This window comes from Dermacentor albipictus, chromosome 4, assembly GCF_038994185.2.
Source record: "Dermacentor albipictus isolate Rhodes 1998 colony chromosome 4, USDA_Dalb.pri_finalv2, whole genome shotgun sequence".
Classification (NCBI taxonomy): domain Eukaryota; kingdom Metazoa; phylum Arthropoda; class Arachnida; order Ixodida; family Ixodidae; genus Dermacentor; species Dermacentor albipictus.
The window spans coordinates 52,540,541-52,556,327 of NC_091824.1; the positions used below are offsets into that span (position 1 = coordinate 52,540,541).

Below are 15,787 nucleotides of genomic sequence, written 5' to 3' on the forward strand. Positions count from 1 at the left end.
AATAGTATAATATACGCAACATTTGTGATATTTCCGCTAACTGCCCATGAAAACGGCAATGACGCCACATTTCTTTTTGAAAAACACAGTGCCCCCTACATAAAAATACAGAAATAGTAATAATAAAATATACCCCCTACATTTAATGGGCCATCATCCATCAGTTTAGGCATGTGTCCTAGCAGTTGGTTACACGCAACTACATGGCTTATTGCATATAGCAATATTTTAGATGTTCGATATCCTTCACAATTTTCTAGCCAACTAGCATTGGGCTACACGATGACGAAACTATTCGTTGAACATAACATATAGCTTTGCGCAACACCAAATTGTAGAATTTTTTGCGCTATTAGTAACCTGACTACAATGTGAAAAGAAAACCTTTAAATATGAAATATTGAAGAAAAATCACTAACGGAAAATACGAAGCTTAAGAATTATTTTCACGTTCCACTCAGCTACATTTGGTGCAAAACTACTGCCGCAACTGGTATATACTTTTGAACGGAAATTAGGTACTCACATTGAAATAGAAGTGTTGTGTTGAATGGTACTACCTTCAAGGTTGAAAAAAAACTTTGTCCTTCGCTGGTCACATATGAGGCTGCAAATCAAACTATACTGCACTGATAGAAACTCCGTGCTCTGGAGAAACTTAATTTAATCTACGTGGTCCCTCCTTTGAGCGCTGAATTCAAATTGTAACGGTGAGCTGTCCATCCAGTTTTCACGTTTTTCCTGTAGGTTTAAATTTGCGTACACTGCACACTGCATATTAATTGCGTGCAATTGCTGGTATTGAAAAGCGTAAGGCAGGCATTCTTTCACTCTTGCTTAAAACCTTTTGGTTTTATTTTCTCTGTTTGCAGGAAGCTGACAGGCTGGAACGGCTTACCATCGACGGTCAATAACTCTCAAGTGATGCTCAGTGAATAATCTTGTACGGAAATGTTCGTGACAAGAAGAGCTCGTTTAGTGACGCAGCAGAGAGTCACGTCTCAAGGGCGTGTAGTGGTCTGAAAGGAACGCTGTCCGATGCCGGAATATCAAAGTGGTGAGAGTATAAAAGCCAAGTAGCGCTCCTCTGATGTACGCAGTCGATCTAAAGAACTGGTACAATGAAGGTGTTGGTAAGTGAGCTTCTTCAGTGTTCTCAGAAAGCTCTGCAGCATGTCCACTTTCCTAATTTATGTGACGCAAAGTCTAGAAAATGTTAACAAACTCGAAGGCGTCTGGTTATAGTGCAGCCAAAGCATTTCTTTTACGAAACGTAACTGCTGGCAATTCTCCGAATTCAATATTTTCTTTAAAAACACCAAAGCTTAGAAAACGCAAGGAACGTCACCTAGAAAAAAAAGAAGGCATCTTCGACGGCCATTTTCTTTGAATAAGAACGTCATTCTTGGAGATAAGGAATGCAAGACCTGTGGCGTAGAAATACGCTTATGCTGTACCTTAAAGCATACGGGCGGCTTTATGATGAGCAACATTTAGCGGAGTATTGTAGCCATAAGTGAAGGCTGCGAAATTGAAAAGGAAGTAAGCGGGTGTTATCATGCGTTTAGAAACGTGTCGCCCATTAATAAACAACTAAAAACTCCATAAATATGTTAGGCTAAGAAGGATAGTAGCTCTTCGGTGACTGATTTCCTCCCGTATATTGTTTCCGACAATTTGCTATCATCCTGTCGTTGGCTTTCGCAAACTTTTCTCATCGTGGAGTGCTGCTCTTGCCCAGGTGCAATTTAAGAAACATGAGTGCTAAGTTTGCTTTGCATACGTTGACAACTGAGCTTGAATTATCTGCAATAATGAGATAATCAGAATTTCCGACCGACACATCGTCGGAGGCACTTGCCACTATTTCATTTACTATTAGAAAAAGTATTATTATTATTATTATTATTATTATTATTATTATTATTATTATTATTATTATTATTATTATTATTATTATTATTATTACTGTTTGGTGTGATAGCATAGACTCCAATGAGAAGAAAGGAAAACTAAGGAGCAAGCTGCCAACTGCCATCGGAAGGGGTAGAGCTGCCCGCCTAATGGGGTGAGAAAGTAAGCTTTGAAAGGACAAGGCTGAATTTACAACATAGGTCAGGGCATTCCTTACCTAAAGCAATTTGCAAGTGCATAGAACATCGTGTACAGGTGAAGCCGACAGTACCAATCAACGAATCTAAATATGATTCTATGGTGAGACATTGAAAACTGTTTTTTTTTTCCTTGGGGAGACTCATTTCAAGCTAACTAAGAGCAGTAATTCGCTAGGCGACTGCCTCGTACTTTATACACATTATGAAAATGGGAGAAAATTATCAACAAGAAGGCTTACGTCACAAAACTGGCTCTGAGACAGCTGCCCGTCAAAAGAGCAAGAGGATGCTAGGGCCTCGAAAAGACACAGTTTATCCCGAAATTCTAACCATTGATAGTGATAGCAAAATACCAGATGACTACAAGAACTAAGTTTCGCTGTTTTATCGCGCGGATAAGTTGCCGTAAGTTTACTAATTAAATTACCAAGGATGGTGCCATGCATGCCCATCAGATATGATAATACTTCACTCCATGAGCGAGAACACTCGCTGTCACAATTCTTACGTGAGGTAGAGCACCAAGAAATGGGAGCAAGGGCTTCTGCTGCCTCTCGCTTCTACGTGCGTCCGAAACAGGAGATTACGCGACCTCCAGTACTAGTAGTAGGCGCGCAGGAAGACAGCTCACATGCAGCCAGCAGCCATCTGGGCTCACCTAGTCTTCGCACCTAATTGACACGGAGCACCTCCAAGATAACGCGTGGGTGGTGTAGGTGCTCATCCATGCGGACAGCTAAGTGAAACCGCGGCCCTGTTAGGCCAACGCCAATAGTGAGAATTCCCCTGGAGTTCACATATAAATTATATCTTAGCCATAATTTGGTAACGACGATATGAAGCCAATACGGCTGATTGTCTTCTAAGGCGAGCGAAAAATACTGGTATCAGCAAGGCACCTAAATGGCAATGCAGTTAAGGCACGATTCAAATAACCGCTTTAGAGTGTAAGTGAAATGCGTACTATGGCTGCAATTTTTTTAAAAACTCCAGACTTTGTCTTATTGTCGTCACCTTTGCGTAAACAGCGAGACTTGAAGAAAACGGCGGGTGGGTATTCCTGAAGGCATAGGTCGCATCAACCGAGGAGTCCATTCGGATGCTTGAAAGACAACAGCCGACAAAATAACTGGTACTACCGCATTGTTCAATATAACCCCACCATGTCTATATATATAAAAAAATTGTGACCCCGGCGTTATTTCTACCCAAAAACCAAAAGCGGTGCGTCGCGCACATACTCTGTCAGTTTATTTTGTAGATTCTTGTATCTTTTGTAGATTTTTGTATACTGATACAGCTTTGACCACCTCTTGCTATACTGCACACTTCCTAACTCCTTTGGACGTTACAATACCCGTCTAATTCTTTGATTGCACAGTCGGTCGTCGTCGTGTTCTGTTTGGCTCTATCGGTGGCCCAAGCGATCCTGCTCAAGGCCCTTGGAGCAGGTGCTCTGGGCTTTGGTGCTGGAGCTCTTCTCGGCAGCGCACTGTCCCATGGTGGTGGCGGCGGTGGTGGAGGCTACTACCCTTACCCATACGGCCGTGGTTACGGTGGTGGCTATGGTGGTGGATTCGGATTCCACGGATAGAAGCGCTGTGTTTATCATTTTGCCACGACCTACAGATGGAGAAGTAAGTACCTGGAACAATCCAGTCGTATTGACGCATATGCGTACCCACAAGATACTCAGGGCCAAATTGTGTACCTTAACTGATTGTAAACTGGAAAAACACCTAAGCGTAAATAATCCACAATGCTTTGCTTAGTGTACCAAAAGATAGGGTCATTTTAAATTATAGAAGAAAATAAATTTTCAGCAAGTAAGAGCAAATTACTAACACTCATTACATTTTCGTAATTGTGTAATGTTGGCCGGATTTGAACAATTGGATGTAACGCGAACATCAGGCAGGAAACAAAGCCGCCTCAGAGCTTCATAGTAAGAGTTTGCCTTTGCCGCTGCTTATCACAAGCATAAAAAATAACGCGAGCACACTTGAAGCTGAAGTATTATGTATGTGTTCCAGTTTTTAAATAATAGTGAAGAGATGTGAGTACCTCACCTGGTCTAGCGGAGATTTAGTAAGAGAAAATGAAACTTCAAGAGGCACAATATCCATGAACTCTGTTCACAGACAACTGAGAATGAAGTGGTCATTTTTATGGCGAGCACGATGTAATAGCGCATTGTGTGGCGACAGCGAGCAGCAATGTGTGAAAACTCATTGACCAAATCTGGCAAATTCACAGAAGTGGAAAGAGCTGGAGCAGAAGGCGCAACTGTTAAACTCAAGGCGACGTCATTTTTTTCTGTCTTTTTTTACTCTTGTGAAGAAAAAGGCTCCCTGAATCAAAAAGGTAAAAAGTGAAATTACACGCCAAGTTATTAAACTACGACCCCTCTCGTCAAGACAATTCAGTCTATTCGTGAAAGAACTTCTGCCAGACAAGCTAACATGTACGTAAGTGGTTCCAGGACACAGAGCCCTCAATTGAACATAATAAATCCTTCAGGACATCCGGCTCGAATAAATATCTCCATTGCGGCTCTCGTCAGGTTTATATCTTAGCCCTGCAAAAAAGCCACTGTGCGCAGGAACTTCTCCAATGTCTGGCAACACTCATAGAGTTAACATTCACTCGCCCATGAAGTAACCTCGTAACACTGAAATAGTTTCCTCTTACAATAACCGAATGCATGTTCCATTAAGCGGCACTTATTGCTTTTTTGCCACTGTTTACATGTACAGAAAGTAAAGATGAGTGTCAAGTTATTCACTTAGCATTCATATTTACTTTCTGTAAACTGTAAAGTGAAATATAATGTGCCTTTTTTGCACATTTTCGAAAATTGCCAAAGATTATACACAACATTTACGTTGTATTCTGATATCTCTACAGACACCCATTGTTTGAAAAATATTCGGAAGTATACAGAAATTCTTTTGGTATTAGAAGTGTTTCAAATGAAGTTGCACATTCATTTATGTCAGAAACTGTACTTGTCTTATCCGTCACAGGTTTCACATTCAGGACCAGAATCAGCATTCAACGACGTCTACATTATGATCTAGAAAATGTATCGCTTACTATTTATCAGCCAATAAAAAATATTTATTTTTCTAAGCGCAATTATTCGGCTCTCTGTGCGTGTTCAGTCCTTGTGCCAAAAGAAAACTGACTCCGAAAATTGCCGTCGACCATGCAAAGACATCCTGGAAATTAACGACCGAAGGTTGCAAGGTGGGCTTTGACTGACACCCGAGCGGAAGTCTGCAAAATAACTTTGGCAACCTGTTGTTAAAATCAAATAAATTCAGTAATTTTATGTGTCAGAACCACAATATCATTGTGAGGCAAGCCAATTGTTCCTTAACGTGGGTCCAAAGTGGATTAAATGAACTTTTTTTTTTACATTCCGAGTCTACCGGAATGCGGTAATGCTGGACATTTACCCAACCCGCGAACTCGCGCTCGGAAGCGCAAGGCCATAACTCCTGAGTCACCACGTACGGCCTGTATGTATTCCGGTCACTGAGGTTGGAAACGAGCAATATATGTTTTCTGCATGTTCTACGTCGTGTGACAATATGGCGTTCATAAATGCCATTCACTGCGGTTGCGCTCTTCTTCGAACAAACATCGCCTACGTTACGACCTCTCACCAGTAAACGTTCTCATGGTCCCTGGTAGACTGTCTTTCTAATACACGATGTTGACTACGCCGCGTTATAACTCACATATGGGCAGCCCAATACTATATTTTTTTCTTTTACCCAAATTGCTCTTACCCTTCTCTACTATTGTGCTACGTGGTGACGAAAACGCGACAGGCTCTCGCGGTAGCAAGAGCCAAATGCGGTAGCAAATGCAAATGCAAATGCAATGCGGATGCGGTAGCAAAAGAGCCATATTATGAATAATTGCAAATGTTTTCTCTATGACCGAGACGTAAAGTTTAGAGCAATACACGATGGTTTACTTCATGTTTCAAGAAGGAGTGTAACGAACGGCCAAAGAAAGCCAAAGCCATATAACAAATCTTTTATAGGTGAAATGTTTTTGTAATATTAATTCCGAGAATGCCATTGGCTGCAAGATTCAAGAATATGTATAGACATGTGAGCCGCCTATAAAACCGTAAATAAGGCTTAGTGAACACGGTTATCTTGTCAATACTAAAATAGAAGTTGATCTCACAAATAGGCGGAGATGTTAGCCTCTACGGCATTTCTTGATCGAGCCAGGTGCTCGGCGTCGGTAAACGTGGATATCCAGCTAAATAAATTATCACCTATCGTGTGAAAACAAATGTTGCAATACATTTGCGCTACGAAGCCCAGCGCTCATAGTCATCACGACAGCCATCACTATTTCATTATTATCATTTCCAGCGCTACATTGTTACGCCCGAAAATAAAGAGCGAAAGCGAATCTCGGCGATATTTACTTAATCTTGTCCTGCGTTAGCCGAGTACATTTTATGCTTATACATTCTCTAATCTAACGACTATACGCATTGTTTCACCGCTGGTTACCGCGTTTCTCTTCCCTGGCCACCTGTTCCACCACCCCAGTAGAAACAGCGGCTTCTTAAGGTGAGGCTTACTTCGCGAGCTTTCCGGGAATTGCCTGACCCTGCCTTCTGCAACCCTCAAGCAGAACAGCTCAAAATTGCGTGCGCGTTGGTGGAATCGAACCCCGGTCCGACAACAAAGCAGCTCGATCCTCCAACCATCAAGCCGCAGTCGCACGTATACTGCCGTGGCGCGAACGCTAAGTAGCTCTTTGATATAATCGCCGCCTGTGTTACATCGCGCAGTACGGGTGCACGAGAGCACGTGGTGAGCACAGGAACAAAACACGCGTCCGCGTCAGTTTTGTTTACGCGAGAACGTTTAATAAAGAAATGGGTCAATTTACAGCATTTGTGCACCAGCTTCAGGAAAGCTCCGCTCCACATAGTTGCAGAGATGTGTGTTGGATTTCCATAATCCTTTTTTCCGCGGTGTGACCTGGCATAGCCTTCTTTTTTACTTTAACGCGACTAGATCACTAGTTGACCATGTCCACGTTTACCAACCTATTATATTGTACCTTTATATTTTAAAATTACACCTACATTTTCGAGTTTCATCGCTTCTTGCATCCCCTTCGCTTACCTTTCAGGAATACTTGTCGTTAGAAATGAAAACAATTTATTAATTGCCAAAGATGGACAGTCCACTTGCAATTTCGGTTCTAAAACATCCATTCTTGTAGAGGTTCGGATGGCGAGACCATCTTAATGAGGCGAAAAATAAATATTTGTTCTTCACACCTGAGAAAACAATCTCTAAAAGGTTAAGCCCAAGAAAACACGCCGAAAACAGGCCGAGCAAGCGGAAGATTCACCATATACATAAAATGACTCGTAACTCAAATGACAAAATATAACGGCATAGCTACAGAGCTCTCGCTCCAGGGATCTCGAGGCACTGAAGCGAAAGCCTTGACACTATCGCGTCATCATTTCACAAAACCGTGTTTTCAGTATGGGCACGTGCACATGCCAGCCAGCATTAAACGAAGTACGAGCACAACCTTACCGTCAAAACATATATGCTATTATTTCGCCGATTCAGTAGATGCGATCTAAAGCTCCTAAAGCTCGAACTCACTGTTTCCATGAAGACATTAAAATAAATGAGAGGCTGATTTAATTTCTGGGAAATTTCTGAATGAACAACACCCTCATCAACTGGCGGGCGATTATGTCATGGCTTCCAAGAACCTACGTACACCGAACCGCGGCAAGCAGCTACATCGCCACAGAGAGACCACACTCGATTACGAACTTTTTTACACGAGCAGTGGCGCAAGCTGATTACCGCAAAAGCAAGTTTACGCAACCCGAGCAGGCGAGACTCGAAAGCACATATGAGCGCTAAATACCCTCATTTTCCAAATTCACCGCACTCAGATGCGCCAACTTTGCCTCCTGATGGATTAGGCGGTCGGAAACAACACTGAGCGGGTCTAATAAAGTGGGAAGGCTTCTCGTCCTTCCAGAATGTTCGCGCAACGGCGCCCCAAGGTGACACTCCGAGAGGCGCAACGGATCTCGTTCTCCGCAAAAAAAAGAACGAAAAAAGGAAAAAACGTGTAAGGTCACAACAGGCAGTTCCCGTGGCGTTATTTTCGCCCCAGAATTCCAGCGTGACGCTGGCCACACAAGGGGCACGCGGCGTGCTTCCGGCGTTGCGAATACTCGAACGCGCGTGGACGCTTTGGGCAAACCCTTCACTTTTCTCGGTCCCTCGGCTACTTTGTCCTTTATTTTCTTGGCCCCCGTGTTCCTGGGCTACCGCGCTTTGAGAGCGTTTCGTCGTCCCCACTGTGCCACGAGCGACCGTTCCAGAAGCGGCAGAAACACAGAGTGCTTGCGAAAGTGAGCTAGCGGCGACAGACGCCGCGGGGGCTAACTTTGCCTGCATAAGCTGCAGTGGGCAGGCTTGCAGCGCGAGCGCCTCCCCCCCCCCCCCCCCTCCTCTTTGTAATCGCCGAAAGACGGGAGTAGTCGTAAACCGGCGCGGACATTCGTCACGGAACGATGGCTGCGCGAGAAGGGTGCTTTCTCGAAAACACTCGCGGCCCTCGCCGAGGCCTTCTTATCCTCTGCGAAACTCTGCCGCCACCGACTTGCTTCAGAATCGCCATACAACGGATCAAACAAGACAGAAAGAAAAAAAAAATGAAACGCTTGCTCTTGTATATGTTCGGAGAGGGGTGACGATCAGTTCCGCTAGGAGCCCTTATTTTTGAGGGCCGTTTCACCGCGTCGGCTAGAGTCTCGCTTCCCACCAGATACATTCTGTACCCCTCCCTCAATTTGCTGTCTTCACCACTCGTCGCGTTCCTGCTTTTTTTTATTTTCTCTCTCGCTCTTTGGTTTTTTTCCCCTCCGCCCATCAGTCAACGAACGCACTATTGCTGGAGGGATGGCGGGGAGCGGAGTGCATCGCGCAAAAGCAATACGCACTGTCTTGCGTGTGGCGCTCCTTGCTTGTGGTGCATTTTGAAAGGCTAGGCAGCTGGCAATGCATACGACTACTCGCGTCATTACCAACAGAGTTTGAGGATACGGCCATTAAGCCCTTCGTCTTTACGAGGAAAATGGCCCCTCGATGGTGTGGCCAGTTCACATGAAGTGGTATAATTTTCTGCTTTACTTGTTTCCAGTACAGACCAACACACACGAACAAACAAAACTACAGTGTGCCTTCTGTTTAAGCAGGATACAATAAAAATACCCTAGAGAATGCTACGTTGTAGCTGCTCTGCATCGTCTCACAGTGCAAGGAAATGCCTTGCCGAGGACGCACGCAGCTTATTCCGTACTGCACTTCTTTTAGCTTCTGTCTGCTTACATATATCTTTAGCACTTTTTACAAAGCGTAAAACCTGAAATATATAAACCTCTAAATATTCTTTGCCGTACTTGAATGCATCTTGCCCAAGCAGCAGCAAGAAGATGCGTTACATTGCCGATGTGTACATTTGTACAATTGGAGGCCTCTCAAGTTATTGGTCTGCACTTTGAATCACATATTTTGTGAAAAAACTCCATGCTGCCTTAGTAATACACATATTAAGTGGTCGTCCTGAAAGTCCAACGATGGTTTGCCTCATGCTTCTGTGCAGTTTGTTTCGTCGTTTTCACTGTTATAAGTGCTGAAAGAAAATATATCTTTAGGTTTTCGCTGCTCTTTATCTTTTAAGTTGAATTTGAGCTCATTATTTTACACATACAGATAATTATTACATTATCGTCAATTTGCAAGAAAAGGCACGCAGAATGGGTCTTTCAGGCTGCAGGAAGATCTTAAACGTACTCATGGCATGACTAATCTGCATAGGCTGATTTATTTATTTTGATGAGTGTTCTAAACCAAATCTTGTACTTACAAACCGCCGACAAGGACTCCAAGAAAAAGATGTACTCCGAATTGTGCAAGCCCTCATAATTAGCCGATTTACCTACCCCCTCCCCTATCATAATCTGACTCAGACCGAGATGCACCAGATGGACACTCGCCTCCGTAAGGCACTAAAGGCAGCACTGGGACTACCCCGGCATGCGTATATGCAGCTCCTACTACGACTCGGGGTGCATGACTCCATCCGCGAACTAGTCTAAGGCCATCTTAACAGCAAATTGCAACGTCTGCAACGAACAATGCAAGGGTGCCACATTCTATTCCGGCTAGGATACCAAACACCAACAAAACTACAACAGGAAAACCGCTCACTTCTTGCGCTTAGCATTTACAACAAAATTCACGTGGCCCCGATTCCCCGGTATATGCACCCTGACCGTCATAAACGCCGAAAAAAGGCAAGAGCACAAGCCCTGGCTCGACTCTTCGGCGATGACACATCGAACGCACCGGTCCTATACATCGACGTGGCCCGCTACTCAAAGAAACGCGCGCTATGTCTAGTCGTACTAGATAGTACGGACATTCTGAGGGCTTCGGCTACGCTAAACACTGTGGATAGTGGCATTGCGGAAGAGGCTGCAATCACCCTAGCCATCGTACACACTTCAACCATGCGGGCACAGGATGGACTCATCACACTGTCACTGATTCACAGACCACCTGCAGGACTTTGGCACAAGGGAAGGTTACAACCTACACACACCGCATCCTTACATCATTACATCCCAGAACGTTACACAGGGTGCGTATCGTCTGGACAACTGGACACGCCTCTCTCCATGGTAATGAACGCGCTAATGCGGTAGCCCGAGAGCTCGCTAACCATGCGCCATTGGAAGAGCTGTCCAACCCAGAAGGCGCACCGACAGAACCACTGAACTACACTGAAACGCTACAATATTACAGAGATACCAGGAGACACTTTCCGCCCCCACATAATTTCCTTAACCGAGAAGATGCCGTCGCGTGGCGACAGCTTCAAACTAATTCATTTCCCTGCCTCTTTTATCTTCACCTCTTCCACCCCACACAACATCCCTCATACTCTTCCTATCGTGGAGCAAAGCCCACAGTATATCATTGCACCTGGGAGTGCCCACACCCTCCGGGTTACTGCCATATTCCTTAACCTTCACCTTCCTCCTGGGAGACCGCGCTGACCAGATTAGACGCGCAAGAGCAGCGACGGCTGATCCAGCGCGCACACGGAGTGGCGTGAGCCAATGGGGCCTTAAACTAAGGGCTACACCCTACGAGGAAGTCACCCAACCTCATTACAACTAATTGTTATCTCTCTCTCTCTCTCTAAACCATGTTTACAACATCAGAGAGGGTTTGTTTGTTTTTCCTATTTCACGCAAAAGGAAATAATATGAATCACTGTAACAAACAAAAGACAATGCCGCAGAAGTATTCATAATTTTGCATAATATTTACTGTAAATTTAAATGCCACTACGCACATTTTATTATTTACAGCAGCCAAGTCCATTGTCGACCATTATTTTCATGAATGACCTTGCAATTGCATTGCTAAACCTATTATTAGAACTAACATTTCAGTTCCAGGAAGCTTGCAGTCCTGTATTACGAGAAGCATACAATATAGAAAATATATTTATTTAGTTGTTGGTTTCGTTGTTATCAATATGTTTATTTATTTACGAATGTTGCCTGCCATGAAAGGGACCTTTATATGAGTGGATACCAATATATCTAAAATACAACAGGAGCCCTAAAGATTACATGTTATCTAAATGGTACGTCTTATCCAGTTCGACAACAAATGCCTGTTTCAGAAAAACGAAGACAGCAAAGGAAAGTAACGAAAGCAGCCTTATCATATAAAAAACATTACTGCCTCAGCAACACGCCAAGAAGCACAAAAATAACGACAGCAGCACCGAGAAACAATTTGTAAGAGTATTATTCTATTGTTACATAAAAGAACGCTGCTAATGCTGTTTATAAGTGCCTCCACTAACTCTAACGATACCGCAACATCAAAGAGGAATTCCGCTCGTTCATAGCCATAAAGTAAATGCAAAGCTTTAAATCATCAGATCATGGACCTGGACCAGGCAAGAACGTTCACTAGTAGGTTCCAGAGCTCCATTCAAATGAACCTCTAACAATTGTTCCACTGAATTTGGACACGATTCTGAATAAGAAGGTGGAGAGGTATGTTAACCTTTCTTCTTTAGTTCCACATTGCAAAGAAGGAAGGTAAGCCCAACGCCATCCTCATCAGGCGATTTAGAGCGATGGTATATATCGCGGTAAAATAAAGCCAGCGGATCCCACACCCTGTGGGAATTGATATTATGTGAAGCGGTGTGCGGGAAGCCTACCAAATTAAGGAAATTACCATGAGAGCGCCAAGACGTAGGCGGCTGCTTCTTACCTCGATGACACGCACGTCATGACGCTCATGTTATGACGAATAATTCATGTTCGTCTTACACGCCTATCATACTATAGCAATTTTGGTACATGCCAAGACGTCAGCGGCTGTCTCGTGACCTACATGACGCGCACATCATGACGTTGATTTCATGATCTATCATTTATGTTCGTCCTACAATCTTGTCATATTGTGCCAACTTTCGTACCTACCAAGTTAATGAAACGACCAAGAGAGCACCATGACGTAGGCGGCTAGATAAATACTCTCCCGGTGGAAAATGTTTGCAAACAAATATTTCGCATTTGAAATAATAAATCAATTACCCCATGCTTTCCTTGGCTTAACTGTATATTAACGTCATATGGCTGTGACTGGCAAAAATTGGGCCCCTCGATACTCCCTATTTCAATTCATAGCACAGTGAGGGTCTCAGGTTTCGAGACTTCAGATGGGATACGAGAGTGAATAAGTCAGCTTTCTGCTGCTAAACTTCACGTACTAGTATTTGACGTCATCGGTTAAAACGATGTTCCACATACACTGACATAGCCATGATTGGTGCTGACTAACAATATCCTCGTTATATCTTTTACACATACGTAAGTACTCAAGAAAGTGGACGTGCGAAAAAGTGCTGCCGTAGCTTAATCGGTAGAGCAACACAAGTGTAATGCACAATCAGTAGGTTCGATTCTCAAGGCCGCCAAGTAATTTTCTATGCGAAGCATTTCTTGGCGAACATTTGCCTCTTTGACGCTATCTATCTCGCCGCCTACGTCTTGGTGCTCTCATGGGGGTTTCATTACCATGGTATGTACCAAAACTGGCATGGTATAACATGAGTGCATGAAAAAGATCAATGTTAGGTCATGACATTCATGTCATGCAAGTAATGAAAGAACCGCCTAGGTCTTGGTATGTACCAAAATTGGCATAGTATGCCAAGAGTGCATGACGAAAATTAGTGATTGGTTATGACATGACTATCGTGGCATGTGTGTTATGTAGGTCATGAAACAGCCGGCTACGTCTTGGAGCTCTCACGGTCATTTTGTTAACTTGACAGGCTCCCCGCACACTATTTTGCATAGCATCGATTCCCACACGGCGAGGGATCAGCCGGTCTTTTTATCGTGCACTTTCATTTGCTTTTACTCTATCGTTTCTACATCTCAGTTAAAGAACAACAAACAAATTTCACTATGCTTTTCTTGTATTAACTAACTGCTCGCGTCATATGATTGGGACTAACAATGGTCAGGACTCTTGGTTTTCCAATAAACATGTCTCCTCTGGCTAATCGAAAAGTGGATCCGGACCTATTATGCAGTCTGCTCTAAGTTATCTCCGAAGCTCGGAGATCTAACATAGGAGCGCTTGATATTCCACGTCTTCCTAATAGAGGTGCAACACTGTTAGTTGAGGTAAGACATCAAGTTATAATTTCGGCAATATGAGCGCATAGGTAGCCACATAAGAGGTTAAAGCCAAACCGCGCTTACCACCACCATTGATATTGAAACTCGTCACGGCAGCAATGATCACTTGGCAGTAGAAGGCATATAGCACTGCGCTATGAAGTTATACTTACAATGCTTCGCGCAACCGCGTTAAGTATCGCGCTCGACCCGCAGTTTGAATGCGGTGGCGCCTGTGCATGTGTTTCGAAAATAATGACAGGGAGTTACGTAGCTGGTAGACGGTGGAAAGCTGGCAGATCCCACGCCCTGTGTGAATCAATATTATGCGAAGCAGTATGCGGGGAGCCTACCTAGTTAATTCAATGACCAAGAAAGCACATAATGTCAGTGATGTTATGACCTATCATTTATGCTCGTCATACAATCTTGTCATACTATGCAAATTTCGGTACATATCAATTCAACGAAACGAACATAACACCAAGACGTAGGCGGCTGTTTCATGACCTACATGGCACACATGGCATAATATTCATGTCATGACCTATCATTTATGTTCGTCATAAACTCTTGTCATACTGCCAATTTTGGTAACTACCAAGTTAACGAAACGACCATCACAGCACAAAGGCGTAGGCGGCTTTTACAAGACCTACATGACAGACATGTCATAATAATCATGTCATGAGTCATTATTTGTGTTAGTCATATACTGTTGTCATTCTATGTCTCTTTCGGTACATATCAGGCTAACGAAACGACCATGAGAGCGCCAAGACTTAGGCGTCCAGATAGATACTGCCAAAGTGGCACATGGTCGCCAAGAAATGCTTCGCATTAAAATAATTATATGAAGCAGGCTACAATGACGTTGTATAAATTCACGTAGAAGTTGTCCTTGACACGATGACAGTGTATCAATGTACAATTCTTTGTCGCCATGGCTGTGGAAACAGCATCGGCAGGGCAAGCCAAGCGCACATTACAAGGATTTAGATAAGCTTCAAACGTGGCACGATGCGGCAAGAATGAGTGGTTGCTGGAAAACAACGCAGAAAGCATCGATGGCATAACTTCCAGCAATGATGACGCAGCGAAACACCTCAATTTATTCCGCGGCGATTAAGTGGCCGACATATCCGCACTGAGAATGGGAAGTAAACAAATTGCTTCTTCCGAGCAAATCTCGCTGGTAGGATTGAATCATTTTGCTAGTAACTGCTTATGTGGTGACGTCCTAGCTGAGTAATCACTTGACGCGGCCTTCAATACATCTTACCGCGACTGAAAACCGGCAATCCTTTTACGCGGCACGTCATTAAAGACTCCTGGGTCACTGTGCACGCCAAACGTGCATTCCTATACTTTCAATTAGCTCAATATTCTTCAGCCGATCCCCCCCCCCCCCCCAAAGAAGCTATAGCCATTGGCTTTTAAGCCACTGTAGTGGATGAGCGCAATTATTTGAGGAACGAGGAAACGAGCAACGAAGTGGTGGTCCTTGCTGCGAAAGACAGCTTCTGTCGCAATAAATCAGCTTAAACCGAAGAAATTTCCGCAGTTTCCTGTTTCATTTTGTTCTTTCCCTTTTTTTCTCTTTTGATACCCTAGATTCGGCAAGCGTGGAAAAAAAAGACGGAAGTAAGGTCTACTACCATTACTAGGCCCCCTGACAATTGACACGTAGTCTGAGCAGAAATCTAACTTCTGAGCACAATTACGTATATACACGCACACACAAACACACACAAAAGTAAATTTCTCGAGTCTTGCTTCCAGAATGTATTACAAAACCAGAAGACGTAATCATCCGACGCACGCGACGTACCCGCCTGTGTGCTTTGGCATCAGGTCTGAC

At 43.7% G+C, this 15,787-nt stretch overlaps 2 protein-coding genes across 21 annotated transcripts in view; one reads left to right on the forward strand and one right to left on the reverse strand.

The window, feature by feature from the left end:
• Window positions 1-15,787, reverse strand: part of LOC135909148 (uncharacterized) — a 758,332-nt gene that overhangs the window by 48,121 nt on the left and 694,424 nt on the right. The gene's annotated exons all lie outside the window — the stretch shown is intronic.
• On the forward strand, window positions 1,115-5,252 carry LOC135909176 (uncharacterized). Its single transcript, XM_070538061.1, has 3 exons — window positions 1,115-1,133; window positions 3,496-3,751; window positions 5,141-5,252. Exons 1-2 carry the CDS (start codon window positions 1,122-1,124, stop codon window positions 3,706-3,708), a joined length of 225 nt encoding a protein of 74 aa, XP_070394162.1. The 5' UTR covers window positions 1,115-1,121; the 3' UTR covers window positions 3,709-3,751; window positions 5,141-5,252.